At 45.9% G+C, this 15245-nt stretch overlaps 1 protein-coding gene across 1 annotated transcript in view; it reads right to left on the reverse strand.

Moving 5' to 3' along the window:
- Window positions 1-15245, reverse strand: part of NECAB2 (N-terminal EF-hand calcium binding protein 2) — an 85048-nt gene that overhangs the window by 28075 nt on the left and 41728 nt on the right. The window contains exon 3 of the mRNA XM_072872943.1: window positions 14881-14989. Coding sequence (XP_072729044.1) covers window positions 14881-14989 — 109 coding nt within the window. The remainder of the gene's footprint in view (window positions 1-14880; window positions 14990-15245) is intronic.

A 15245-nucleotide genomic window follows, 5' to 3' on the forward strand; every position in this document is an offset into this window, starting at 1 on the left:
AGCACCTCTCCCTCTCTTTCCCAACACCTCCCTGACTCCCTAAGGCAAGGATGATGGCCTCTGACTTGCTGCTGTTAATGTGTTTCTCCACACTTCTTTTCAATTATAGAGAGGAGCAGGAAAGTTATCTCAGAATGGAAAAGATAAGGTGGAGGAGTGGACTGTGAAATTCCCTTCTTCGCTTCCAGCTCAGCCAAGGGAAGATGTCCCAGGCTCTCCCAACAGGGTGGCACAATCAAAAACATAATGGGAATTCAGAAGTTGCAAATACATCAGTCTCATCTTCACAGCATATTTCTCATGCAAATAGCTGCCTGGATGTGCTGCTCAAATGCCACTCAACACCTGATTGGCTTCAGCTGAAGATAATAACCCTGTTACTTGGGCAGATGAAAGGTTTACATCGGCAGCCACATGGCTTAGTTGCTTCACCAGCACAGAAAATGAAGGTTTTTCTGAAATCACATTCTACTTTTATTTCCATCTTCAATTCACAGCTTTGGATTTGCTACAAGGCTTCAAATGAACATGGAAACAAATTATCCTCTAGCGTTAGCCACCTGCAAAGTAATTTTCATTTAGGAAAGACTAAAAAACAACATGTGTAGCTGAAAAGTATTATTATATCTTTATCTCAACACCTCAGAAGTGGAAAATGTACATCCAGATGCCTACTAAGAGGTCACAGATGGCCACTCTTGATCACGAGTTTCTGAACTCAAAGAAATATTTTTACACAAACCCCAAAGTACGAGAAATAATTCCAGGCAGACCAAGAGAAATACCAAATACTGGATGCCAGCCAGGAGCTGAGTAACTTTAATTCTCAAGAACTAAGCAACTTTCCAAGCCCATCATCATACTCTTCTGGAGAACCCCGCTAAATCCTTCCTGAGAACTACCCAAGTACCTCCTTCACCTGCCCACTCACTTTAAAAAGCCCCACTCTTATGGTATGAAGTAAAAAAGGACTTCCAAAATCTGAGGTGCCACATGCAAAGAAACATCATAAACAATATGCCAAGGCTGTCCACGACCAGAAGTGTATCCAGCCAGCTGCACCTTCGAATTACATAGGCAGACAAGTATTCATAACATTGTCAGTTTTGGCCTTAATTTCTTTAGCCATGGCAAGCTGGCCATCAGGGCACTGGTGCCTGCCTGGCTCTTACTTTAAAGGATGGTCTTAATCTCCTGCCAAATGTCCCTGCTTCCTGCATGAAATAAATTTAAAATGTATTTTGCAGTGTGCTTCAGCAGGAGTAATTCAAAGGTGCATATACTGGCGCAGGCATACTTGCCCTGTGCACAATTCAGTACAACCAATAGAGTGAGCAAGCGAGTCTTAAATAACCCAGCAGGTATTTTTCATTCAGCTCTGCTTTTTCCAGCAGGGCAGGGTGTACCACCTGTTTAAATGCCCAGAGTGGATGGAGCGCAGCCCATTGCACGAGCTGGTACACGGTTCACCATTTGCTCCAGACAGAGGTTTCCCCCAAAATCCATGTTACATGAAACAGGTGCAGTTTTGCAAAGTCCACATGGATTGCCACGTAACCGGGATGATTTACATTAAAATACGTACAGGGAACAGCTCCCATGGGGCTCCCGAAAGGGAGAGAAATGCTGCTCTCTCCAAAGCAAAACTAATAACTTTATTCTTCTCTTGGCTTGTGCTCCATCATCGAGCACTTAGGGAGCACAGTAAGGGGGTCTGAAAGCCCAGCAGTGAACCACATTCTTCTCCGAAGTGCTGGTACCACAGAGAAGAAAAGACAGAGACAAGGAATTGCCCAGAAACAGAGAGAAGCAAAAGGAGGATTTTGTATGAAGTTTTCACATATAGATTTTGTACTACAAAGAGCCTCATCACCTATGGTGCACAATTTGGGATTATAACAGATTCTAGGTACTCTGGGAGACAATCTCTTTCCTCCTACTTGCCCTTGCTATCGGCAGGATTTTTCTTCACCAGTTTGAAGGCTGAAGTCTAGTGTCCCCAAGGATGTTTTGCCCACCTAAACCCAGGGTGCAGCTCCTTCCTGCTCCCTGCACAGCCTTCCTCTGGATTTAGGCAGATAATGACCAAGATAGGGATGGTTTCGCTTCTTTTCCATACTGCATGGCCACCGTGGCTAATGGCGCTCAGCAAGACAGAAGGTGAGCAGCAGTGGGGCTGCACAGCAAACCTATATTCAGAACCACTGAATATTAATATTTAAATATTAATATTTTCATATGGCTTTCTCTGTGGCTACTTGTCTTGATAAGCCGTCTGTATTCTCATTAATACAGGCACTGCCCAGATCCAGTTTTCAAACCATAAGCCTATGCTCATTGCAAATGCTAGCGCCCAAAGCTCTGTGCTCTGCACTGGATGCTTTGCTCCGGAGTACTGGGGCAGCAGTGTCCTCATTACAAGCCAGTAATCTGGAAAACACTGATTTTTCAAGGTAAACTGAACTGACCTTCAATACAAACAAGCACAGTAAATCTGGCAGGCTCAGGATAAAACATACTCCTTTACACATCCTCCCTAAACAAGAAGTCCCCGTGAAATTGCTGCCGTGTCACACAGGGAGGCCAGGACAGACCTGCTCTGCCTGCAGAAACACAGAGAGAAACCACGAGGTCCTGGTTCCCTGCTGAGCACCAGCAGGGAGGGCTATCACTGCCCAAACCAGACAAAAAGCATCTCAGATATCCACATCTGTGGGTTCAGCATCACCAAAGAGTCTCCTTTAGGTGACCTTCTGGCATGATGGGGAAGATCCGCAGAAGACCTTCATGCCCTTCCCCTCCTCCTCCCCGATGTGGAAGCCCCTGGGCAGACCCATGAGCATGGCTGATGGCTGTCCCGGGGTCAGTCACACCCTCAGCAAAGTGCCACATCGCCTTATGGTCACTGTGCAGCCCAGGGTGTAGGGTTTACAAGCAGACCTGCTCACTGGCATCCTCCCCACTATGCCAGAAGATGCTGAGTTCAGCTTGAAGCAGCTTTCATACCTCCACAGTAAGGTATCTGCATTACGAAGGCTATTCCAGCTCTGATTGCAAAGGAAAAGGAAAAAAAAAGGATGGTTAGCACTGAATACTAACTCCTAATAGATTCATCATGACACTGAATCCCACAGGTGGGTGGCACACTTTGGGGAGCAACAGGTCCAAAAAAACCTGGACCTGCTCCAAAAAGCCTGCGATACCTGAGTGCAGATGTCTTGCCTGGCAGCATGTTGCAGAAAGGCGGTTGCCATAGCACTCGGCATGAGTAGTAATTAGGGATGTGATGGGAAGATGTCTTCTCTAGCCAATGACCTGCAATGCAATTGTATTTTCCTTGCAGCAGTAATAAACCTCGTAAAAACGATGCGAACAGGCTAGTAAACTTGCTAAACAGAATCTCTGGAGTTCAAAACCATCAAAGCCAAGGTATGGATACAGCAGCTGAAGGAATCTCCATGACCCCATCTCAGCTGCTGGTCTTCTCCCATGGGATCCCTCCCCACCTCTCCCGGCAGAGCCTCTTATCTCAGCCATAGTTTCACACTCCACCGTCCTTGAGGAAAGGCTTTTGGTGTGGATTTTCCTGGGTTTGGAAGGGGAAAAATCTTCCGCAATGATGGCTCACGCTTTCACAGAGTGTCCCGCAAGAGTGACCCCACCGACCCCCATGGGCCACGTGCCCCATTCCCCTTCCCATGGCCGTGGGCTGTGCACAGGGTGCAAGGTACGATGAGCAGAAGGCCCACATTCACAAGCTGGGGCTCAGTTTGGCACTAACGCCTGCCAGGAGCAATATTCCTCCTTTTGCTCGTGCAGCTGATAAAACCAATGTGGGCACTTTGTCAGGGTGGGGAGGATTATCACCCTTCATTCGTAATGCACTCTTTCAGCAGCGCAGCTCTCAGAGTTTCTGTTTCCTTTCAGGGAATTGATATCTACTGATATCTACTATAAAGCCAGAGACCATTACAACATAACACGTTATTTCCTTAGTTTCTCATTTTTAAAGACTCCCACCTGCTGCTATATTTCAAGGCCGGTTCAGCTCCTCACTCCCTTGGCATACTGATTTATTCTGCAGTCACGGACATTCATGAAGCACTGGGTCCTACCTAACACCAGCCTGCCCTGTGCAAGCCTCCATACAACCTGATTTCCTACCTACAGCTGCAGGTACAGGTCAGAAATACTATGGTGAAGACCTCAGTTGCCTCTCCCACATCCTCAGAAAGTTCCAAGCTGCAAACCATCCCTGATGCAAAACAGATGCTTTATTTCATCAGTGGTTTCAAGACAACCAAAATAACATTTTCTATGCGGTGAAGTATTTGACAGAACAAAACACCCAGCTCTGATCATCAAGGGCACCAAGAAAAGAGATTGAATATGGATAAAAATGAAACAAATGTTCTGGATGCTGTTGGAAAACATGCTCTAAGCTCTTGCTAGTTAAAAGAGAAATAAATGTCACTTTGAAAAAAGGCAGGGGCAACAAACTGGCAGCTGCATAGTACCAGACATGCATTTGTTCATTCATCAGCAACTGCAATAGGGCATTTCAGGCTGTCAGCTGGTGCTAAACTGTCCTGCTTTGTCGCACAGCTCCGGAGCCAGGGTCTGGGCACTGCCGATGAGCCAGGCGCAGCATTAGTGAGGCTCTGCCCTTCCTGCCCTATCACTTCTATAAATTAACATCAAAAGTGCAGCATCAAGGTGCAGTTTTCTGCAAAGTGCTGATCACAAATCTAAATCCCCAGATTCCGTGGAGTGCCGGAGAAGCCCAAGGCAGAGACATCCCACTGCCACTCTCCCTCCGCGGCCCCGCAAAGCACGGCACCTCGCTGCCCACGGCCTCCCCGCAGAGGCACTGCGGGGTCGGGGACACCACAGCCTTCTGCAACTCAGCTGGGGGGGGCTGTGTTCCCCCTCCATATCCTATTGGGCCACTCAGGATCTGCATGTTAAGAGCAAAAATTGGTGGGGTTGTTTCTGCCCATGGAAGAAAAGTTTGGGTGGTTAAGGCATGCTCCTCTTGAGTCTCTCTTTGTACCTTCTAAAACCATTTCACAGTCTATTAAAAATAATCAACATCTTCTCTCTCTGCTTTGTCAGAGGTGGCTAGAACCTCTGAACACTCACTTATAAAAGAAAAATCTCTTGAAAAGCTCATAAAAACTCCGAACAAGACAACAACACAATAAAATGCGTGTTTACAGTGCAATTGATATCCTGAAAAATATATCAATGCAGCACACTGATTTACTAAGCTTAATCCAACAGTTGGTTTCTAAGCACAGTCATCACCTTAAATAAAACAGACATTTAGTACAGTACTAAACATTTTCAAGTCTCTGCATGTGCCAAATCCCTAATAAATTCCATCTAAACCCTCAACTTTTTTTTTCTTTTTTTTTGGATGGATGACTTGATCTTGAAAATATCACTCTGCCCACAAGTAGATCAAAGAAAAGAGAAGGCAGGTTTAATTACAGCCTACAAGTAACTTAGCTGCTAGGAGGGATGGCACTTCCGAATTTATTAAGTTGCTGATTATTATATACACACTTGGGTCCAGTGTGTATACACACTGGGTTATATCAGCACTCGCTTAATTTATCCCCAGACAGTGCCACGCAAAACTGGAACTATAAACCTTGGAAGGATGGGCTGTACCTGTCATGGCCAGCACAGGTGACCCCTTTGCTCTCAGGGTATTTCCACCAGCTCCGCTTTGGAAACACAGCATGAATTTTTGAGATATTTCCATCATGTTGCACTGAGTTAATTGATTATTTAATTTTGGCACCCTGGCCCCATGCAGAGCCAGTATCTTCAGCCTGTGTCCTGCATCACAGCCCACTTTAAACCAAACCCTTCATCTCATGTATGGGTTTCATGAACAGTAAGTACAGCAACTGCATCTGAGTTAACAACGCATCAATTTTGCTGTCAGGCTTGTTCAAACTGATCAGCCTCAAGACAGACTTTTAAATACCAGCTGTTTGTGATGCATTAGGGCCACTCTGTAATGTCAACTCTATTACTGGGATAGTTACTGTAACTATTTTGGTTTTGCGTAATAGGGATCCCTATTTGCAGAAAAAGATAAAAAAAAAGGAACAAAAAGAATGGTTTCAACCTATGATGCTCATTTACAAAATCACGACATAGCCCTCCTGCTATGGAGTGCTCAATAAGTGCTTTAAAAACGAAGAAACAGAAAGTTGTCCAGATGGGCTCCCACCCACCACTCCGCCTTTGAACCCACGAGTGTTTTCCCAGTCTGGCCAGTTCAATAATATTTTCCCAGCTGCTTTGTTAAAAGCCAACAAAATCCGCAAGCATGTTAAAGCCTAATCAGTGTTCAGCTAGGACTCCTTCATGCATGCCCTGCACACAAGAAGCAATCCTACGGTGCCACACGCTGAAAACAAGAGTGGCGGCAATCTGAGCAGCTATCAGGTACCGCCTGCTCTTTTATTTTTATGCAGCATCTCTTCTTCTCCGAGTCGTGATGCTAAGCAGTGACTGGAGGGGCTCAGGTTATCACCCCACCAAATAGCACTGCAAGGAACTCGAGGGCCCTTGCAAAGCCAACACGGCTCTTCAGTGCCCACCATGACAGGGACACGAACACGACAGGTGTGGGAATGCAATGATAAACCAGTTATAAAGGTGGAAAAGATTTACGCATTCATAACAGGGAGTGGAAATCACTGCCTAGATTTCAGAGTGGTACCGTGCTGGACCCTGCAGGGCTGAGTTACCCAGAGAAGAGCTATTTGCATCTGTTTGACTGAACACCCTTGCCCTGCTGGGTTGATGGTGACCTGGTCCTCCCTGGGCAAGAAAGCCAAGGGATGCTGTGATTTTTCACCTTCACAGGGGCAGGTTAATGGCACTGATAACTCTTTGGCTTGCAGCAAAGCTATACTTCAGCTGTTTTTTCACAAACTTCCCTCCACTTCTTGGCCCTCTTGTTTCCATCAAAAGAAGTAATCATTATGCATGTTTTTAGCTTCTCGTTATTTCTTTTAGCTCAAATTTTCAAAGCAAACCATTAAAACAATTAACTACTCCTTCCTTTTTTGGGGAGGAGAGGGTCTCTCAGGCTTTTTTGCACAAACTGCCAACAGTACGAGTCAGTCAGAAATGGTCTTTTTTGATGAATGAACATTTAACATTTTGCCTACTTCTACTTGATACAGAAGCCTGGACTAACCTGATTTCTATTTGTAATCTCTGTAATACTGAACTGCAAAAGAGACAGGGAAAAACTAACTGTTCTGAGCTAGCTGAATGATGTGCTAATTGCCAGAAGCAAATGGTAAGACATTGAGAGCACGAGTTAAAATTAAATCAGCTTCCTCCTTCTTTTAGATTTTGCAAGTATCTTGGTTATCACCAAGTTGTACGTAGGAGAGGAAGAAATCAGAGCAACAAACATGCAGGTTGGGATACGCGATAGTTGGGATATGTGATACACAAGAGGCAATCCCTGTACGCTGTTGCCTGTGTTTTCCCAATATCTTTGTTTCTCATGCATTCTCTTCTCCTGCCACTGAAAAATGATCTAAAAAACCTCTCCCCAGATTCAGTCCCAAGGCAGACAGCTTGCTCTGCGTACCAAGCAGCAGCTGCTTGATCGTGGTGCCCTATGGACACTTATTCAGAAAAAACACACGGGTAAATTTGTAAGACTGGAGCTTAAACCGAAATGCTACAATCTCTTTGAATGCCTACATGACTCAAACACAAGCAGCTGATTAGAATCAAATATCTTAGTCACTTTTATGGTTTTAATGCAAGATCTTAGTATCTTTCTATTCCCTAGAAAAGAAAACCTCTGATGCAGAACAGCCCTGCACAGTCTGAAAAATAAGGTGCTGAGCCCCAGTCACAGCTAGAAAACCCTCCAGTGTGATACTTCTCCACTCTGTATGCACAGATAAACCCTCCCCATTCCTCACCCTTTGCAGTAAACACCAGCCCACTGCTCCCAGCTCCAATCTGCCTTGCTGCCAGTATTAAACAGGCTCCCTCCAGGGACCCTGCTGAGAGGCTGCCTGGGAAAACACCTGGGAAATAAGATTAGAAACCGAAAAATGTTCTCAAATGTTTTTTCAAACAAGTTTCTGTGCAGTTTTTCCAGCTTCATGTTTCTCCTGATGATCTTCCCAGTGAGTTTTTTTTTTTTTTTTAAAAGCCCCTTTTCTTTGGTGAGCCTAAGATGCTTTGTAGCTCTATCAGCATGCAGCTGCTGAGCACCAGCTTTGGCACCAAGTATTTCTTCACTTAAATGAAAAGTAGAGCAGAGTATAGCATAAGTGACATGTCGGCACAGAGAAGAATAAGCTAGGACTCAAAAAACATCTTCCGCATAAACAGAAAGAACAAAATCCACCAAATGCCCACACTCTTGAGAGCCAGAAATTAGAGCCAGACATATAATTTTTGTGCAATCATTTTGTCCCTTTCAGAAGAGACAAGAACTGTCTCTTGAATCAGTTAATCAAACTCTCAGCTGATTATACCATCCATAGTTTGTTTCCCAGAGAGCTAATTGAGAACATTCAATATTCAAAAATTAAGTTGGTTTCAATGGGCACATCCATCTCCTTAGTGTGGGCTTCGGCTCCCAGACGAATCTGGCACCCCACTGAATCAGGTTTGCAATGCAAATAGCCAAGATTAGGGAGGGGGAGAAAAAATAGGAAAAAAAATACTCAATCATAATCATCATTGTTCCTTGTTCAAGAAGTGAAAGTATTTTCTGTGCAACTTTGAGAGAACTGGACTGCAGAGGCCTGGAGAAAAGCATGGGCAGTGTGAGCTAAAGCCCACAGTGGACTCTATCAGATGGAGTCTCCTCATGCCAAAGTACACCAGACCTGATGTAGATTGTGGGAAGGCAAAGCATCTCAGAGGGTATGCCTGGAGGGACTGTGGTATCCAAACAAAGTGGTAACAGACCTTTTCCACCAGAGGAAAATAATTACTGGAGCAGGACAGCAGGCTGCTGCATGATCAAAGGTACTGAAGGTGTCTAGGTCTGGAGCAGGGTTGTGTGCTGGAAGAAGGGTGTTGTGAACCTTATGTTCAATTGTGATGATGTGAAGCTCCATTTCTGCCCAGGTTATCAGCTGGAGCACAAGGTGTAGCTTTAGCCTGCACACATCAAGCTTCCTTGCAAGCCATTCGCTGCTTGCTGTTCACTTGGAAACAGGTTTTGAGCTCCTTTGCCTTTGCCTCTGACCCCTCCAGAATGCCACATTGCTCTTATACAACACCAAAACAGGTTTTCAGAGCTCAGAGTACCACTGAGCCAGAGCTGCAGGGCTGCTACTGAGATGTCTTCCTTTGGCTCCTCTCATGAGGAACAGCAGCAGTCCGGACGCCCGGCTACACCAGCAGCACCTTGCCAGCATCTCTTCCCACTCTTTGCATGCTGCTCACCACTGTGGAGCATTAAGCTCCATAGCCACAGGCACCAAGTCTTATGTGTTTGCACAGGGTCTCATGTAAAACAATTTTGATCTCTGAGTATCAATGCAATCAAAGTTACAGAGAAGTAAAATTCATTCCTGCAAGCTGTCAGCCCAATTTTGAGGTTTTGAGCCTTGCAAATGCCCTGATGATGTTTGCAGAGGGTAGAAATCAGACAAGACCTGGGGGGATTTTTCCTAGCTGAGTTAGAGGAGGAAGGGAACTGGGGAGGCCGGACAGAAGGAGCACACGCTGCCGTGCTCCCTCCCTCTCTTAGAGGCCTCAGCACTGGCAGCGACGTTCTGCACGCCCGCCTCCAGCTCAAAACACACACCATAACCAGCAAGGCACAACTGCAGGAGACAGCTCGCTCTTGCTCGTATCCCTCATTAGTTCTAACACAATCTTAACAGCTTCTCCTGCGCAATTAACAGCCAGTGAAATATAGATTTGTCCCTCCTCGTTTGCTCTGCTTCCATCAGCCTTAAGTAAGCGGCGCTCGCAGCCAGGCCCTGAGGAGCAGCTGTCCCAGCTGTGACCGCCCGGGGCTGGACAGACCTCAGCCAGCTTTGCTTTGCCAGGCGGCAGATCGCTCCCACCAGCAGCTACGCTTGAGAATGCAGCTGTTTAAACACCCTGTGCAGGGTCAGGTACGCCTCATCTCCCTGCAAAAGCTCCCACCAAAGGCTCCCACCCTGTCTGCACCGGCATTGCGGGTCTCTCGAAATGCTCAAGCTGAATCCACTGCTGGAAGCAGCACGGCTGTGCCAGCCCAGCGTGCTCTGGGCTGACACGCTCTGCTTTGCAGTGGGGCTAATTAGCACATGCAGAGAAGCTCATCAGCATCGTTCCCTGCTTCCAGGGTGGCCCTGAGCAGCTCTGCCTCCCCTAGCTCTGGGGTTGAACGCAGCACTCAGGTTGGCAGCTGCCCTGACTACATCCCTGCACCCCAAAGAGACCCAAATTACTCTGATTTATAATACAGCTCCCTGTGGCATCTGAGCAGCTAAGGGGTCAGGAAGGAAGGTGGCTCCATGTTTCCAGGAAGGATGTTGTTCAGCATCTGAAGGTTCACATTTTCCCCCCATCATTGCCCCCCCGAGTACAGCCATGCGTAACCACCACGAAGGGCAGGAGGCGGCACGCTGCCGAATGCGGTACAGGCCAGAGAACCCGATTGTCTTTGGTTCTCCATTTGTCACAATCCTGCAGCAAATGTGACAGTCTGGGGAAGCTGTGAAGGGCTTCTAAGAAGAGATACCGCTCCTGTTAATTATCCTACATGCACACTCCAACCTTTTCGAGTGTTTGCCACTGGAGAGAAGAGCTCATTTAGAGGCCGGGGGGGAGGGGAGAAATAAAGCAATTAAAAGAATAGCTATAAGCCTAGCAAAGAGATAATAAACGACAGAGCAGCAGAATGCTAATGCTGTGTTCTTGGCTCCTTGTGAATGGACCTGTACAGCTCATCGGAGAAGTCCTGCTCCAGTGAGCGGATCTCTCCCCAAAGGATTGTCCTCTGCAGCTACGAAAAATGTACGAGATAAAAAAGGAATTTTTAAAATCCCCTGCCAGGACTAAATCAGTTTAGTCAACAGCCATGTGTGACCTCCCCCTGCTTTCACAAGGACTGAGAGGTGCTCCTTCCTTCCGAGGGGATGCAGAGCAGGTGTAAGCACTGGCCCGGGGAGCTGGAAGAAGATGGGAACTGTGGGTCAGAAAAGCAAGTTTTGTCCAGTAGCAAAGTAACATTTTGAGAGAGTTTCATCTGGTCATTCATGACCCTAAAACTGTTTGACTTTCCATTTGCAATGACTTTTTCCTTTTAAAATTGATACACATTGTTAGAAAAGGTAAGAAAAGGTGTAGATAATTCTGCAAATATAACAGGATTTCCCAGGTGAACATCAATCTAATGTTTTATAAAGCCCTGATCTGCCACTAAACAAAATATACATATTTAAATATATGTGTGTACATATCATACACATAATTTGTGCGATTCCAGTAGCATTGATATTAATAGTAACATATCATTACCTCCCCATTAATCTTCAGGCAGCTCCCCATAAAGCACTGCTGAAAACTCCTGAAATAGCAGCTAAAACCAATAATGAAAAACCACCTAGCAACATCTTGCTTTTGCCTCCCGCTCCGGTTGGGAAGAGGGAAGGAGGGCAGCCAGTGTGAGCAATGGAGAGAAAAATGCCATTTGATCATCGTTTTAAGCAACAGCAGCACACACTCCTCCAGCTGCAGAATGTCACGACTGTCTCCCTGCAGCAGTACAGCTACTCCTGCATCCATAACCAACCTCATCTTCCACTCATCTGCCCAACTTTTCTCCCTTCCCCTGTCTTCCCAACTAAAGCAAGTGAAGAAACTGGTACAGACATTAATTTTGTCTACTCCAGTAAGGCAGTTCCCTGCTCCTAAAAATACTCCAGGAAATGGAATCAACAGTTTGTAATTTGGTTGGTAACAGCAATTACTAATAATCAGCAGGAACATAATTTTCTTCATTTTCTACTCTAGCTGTAATGTAATTTCGATAGCAAACTTTGTTTTGCACACTAAACAAACATGATGGGCAATATGAGAAAAACACAGAGATAAAACAGAGTACCAAAAAACAGCCTTAAAAATAAACAAACTTCTATCAAATAGCACATAATTGTCATTCAAACAGCCTTTTGGAAAGATAAAGTTAATATTGTTCCTATGTTCCCCTGTAAAATGGAAAAATGAAAGCTCCACTCCACTCCTCTTGCTCGGTGGCAGCAGCACTCAAAATTGCAGCCCTAGTGCTCGGGCATGCAGGAGGCTGGAGGCAGCATCTTTCCTGCCTGACCTCCCACAGACCTGCTGATTTACTGTGCAGAGAACAAAAGACATGGCAAGATGAAGAGCATACACACAACTTGAAGGACTGTACCAGATGTAAGCCTGCAGTCAAGCAAACTACTTGTTTCATAGCGAAAAGCACTTTTGCAGAAGGAAGCCCAGCTCTGAGATAGGTTTTCTGGAGACTGAGAGCGCTCTTGCAGATAAAAAACAAGGAATATTTTCTTCCCCCAACATGATAAATTTGCTGTAGGTGTCTACTTTCCAAATCGATAAGCAAGTGCCAATTTCATGCAAGGATTTAACGTGGAAGGGTGACCAACTCATTTCTTTTCCTTCCAGCCAAGAACAGCAGATGCTCCACTGCTCTGTGTAAGTATCAGTCCCTAATGGATATTGACGACTGGATCAAGTCAGCTTGGCAAAAGAAACATACTACTGAATTGTGGGAACACTTGCCCCACTCAGGAGCTGCTCAGTGAGACCCCGCTTGCAGGCAGCACTGTTGCATGACATTTAGAAATGGCACATTTTCTCTCTGTCCAGTTTAGAAGACATCCCTCACTAAGGCTCGGACCAAGCTGCAGGTTCTCTACAATCCCCAAGAAAAATGGACTGCAGTCCAATTTCCCATTTCAAGAAGGCCAGAAGAAACATCCACACACTAACCCCCCTACACCCCAGTTTACACATCAGCTGTCTTGCATCCTTTCCAAAGGCCAGATGAAAGCTGATAGGCTCAGGCAAAGCTATAAATTATTTCAGAAGAGAGGCAGGTGAGCACCTGCATCTCAGAGTCTATAGAGAGCCCACCTGGGAGCATCGCCTGGAGCTCAATAAACAGGCCCACAAAGCATAAGGCAGCATCTAGTGTCTATTGAAGAGGAACCATTAGAAGGTATGGATCATTCTCAGCTAATTTTAGTAACAAGATCACTTAAGTTCCTTTGATTAATTATTCAGTGACTAGTATATACCAAGCTAGTCTTTGGCATTTCTGATCTTGGAATAAACTTTGGGAAGTACACACATTGAAAAGATGGGATTTTGAGAAACCTCACATTTACTTTGCTTTCAGAAACATCTTCAGCAGCAGCCCCTGTAGCGGGTTGATGAGTTTTACATCTGCTGCTTTGGTGCCAGCACACTCTAGAGCAACCACTGCTTTCCAGGGGATATTTCGGATGGGTAGCAAAGCATGCACCACTCACATGGGCAAGACTCAGTCTACCTGCTGTCAGAATGCTTTATAATTAACCAGGCTTATTTTTTTAAGCACTTACTGCAAGACTTCTCATTTGCTTTTCATCTGCTTTTTGGACAGAATTTTTCTCTCTAGAGGAATAAGAGTCACACTGGAATATGACTCAAAGCTGGCTCTCATTTGTATTTCCAAACAGCCTAAACTACTCAGGCTTTTGAAGATGAGTTCCTCTAGGAAAGAGAAAACACACCAGTAGGCTGCGTCCTTTGTGCTGGTGCCCAGTGCCGTTGCTACCTGCTGGCAGGGGGGGCTCCCACCAGCACCCCGCAGACCCCACAGCTTCGTGCCAGTCCCAAACACCGCCGGTGCCAGACACTTGTCAGGGGGCTCACAAACACCTCAGACCCCACAAAGGCAAAGGTAGATGGCAAAGGCAGGCGGAGGGGCTGCTAACCAGTTTGTCACCTTAATTTGATAGCTCAGCGCAGCCCGCAAAAGCTTGATTCTCAGAGAGAGCAGTCAGGTGCCATATTTAGTGTCAACTATGATGCAACATAAAACTAAAGCACACTAAAGCACACCCTCCTCTGCCATCATTTTTTCCCTGCTGCTACTGCAGCTGCGATGCAGAGAGCGCAGTGCTGCTCATGGATCTGTCTACTTGCCCTTGCTGCCTTGCCTGGCCTTTGTACAGACAGAAGTACAGCCGCATCAGGCTGCTTGAATCAGAGCAGAGGCAAAGCATCTGCAACAGTGGCTGCAGGGCTTGGGCTGCCGCCACGCAGCTGAATTCCACCTTGAAGATAAGGGGGCTCATTTCTATTAAGTGCTAGAGTGATCACTGCACCAGGGGATATATTTTGGACGGGAGGAAAAGTAGACGCGGTCCAAGTGCAGGAGATACAGAGAGATGACAAAGAGACAAGATCACAAATAGACAAGACCACAAATCATTCCAGTTTGTTGTGTGTAAAACAGCTGGATAGGACAATGCTTAGAGATTTGCACCGTTACCTTTTATAGCAGAGCAAAGCTTTTAGATAAAGTGGAAAAGCTGAAGAGCCATTTAAATGCCCTCATGAGTAAAACTAAGCATCATTTCAGATGCTGTAAAGATCAGGTTGCACTAAAGAAAATGGCCTGGAAAAAACATCAAGACAAAAGAAGTCATAGTGGCCACCACGATGAGACACAAACCAAGCAGAAATGGAGATTTTGCAAAGCGAGTTGCACCCCTGCAGCCTCTGTGGTGCTTAGCTCTCTGGAACAGCACTGCCCCTGCACACTAACGCCGTGATTCAAAGGCTCTGTGAAACAGGGGCGTGTCAGCACAGGGAACTTACTTGGTGTTGTCTGAGTCAATGGTATGAAAGAGCTTCTCAAGTTCTTCTTCGTTGAGTGTCCCATCAGAAAAAAAGGCCTGGAACTCCTCCAGGGACAGCTTCCCGTCATCTGCAAACAGCAACACAGCTGCCGTTAGGGAACAGGCAAAGTGAGGGGCACAATGACTGAAAATCAAGAGTTACGTTCAGATTTGAAGATTCAGACCAAAAATTATCTCCAAGTGAGATAATATCTTCTGCAGAACTGGCCCTCAACCAATGCAGAGCTCACCGGCCACAGGGTGGGACCTAGCAGCACCGGAGCCAGGCGAAGCTTCATTGCTCCTAGGTATGGATGCATTGGCCATTAGCAACTAATTGGACTA

This window comes from Ciconia boyciana, chromosome 9, assembly GCF_034638445.1.
Source record: "Ciconia boyciana chromosome 9, ASM3463844v1, whole genome shotgun sequence".
NCBI classification, from domain to species: Eukaryota; Metazoa; Chordata; class Aves; order Ciconiiformes; family Ciconiidae; genus Ciconia; species Ciconia boyciana.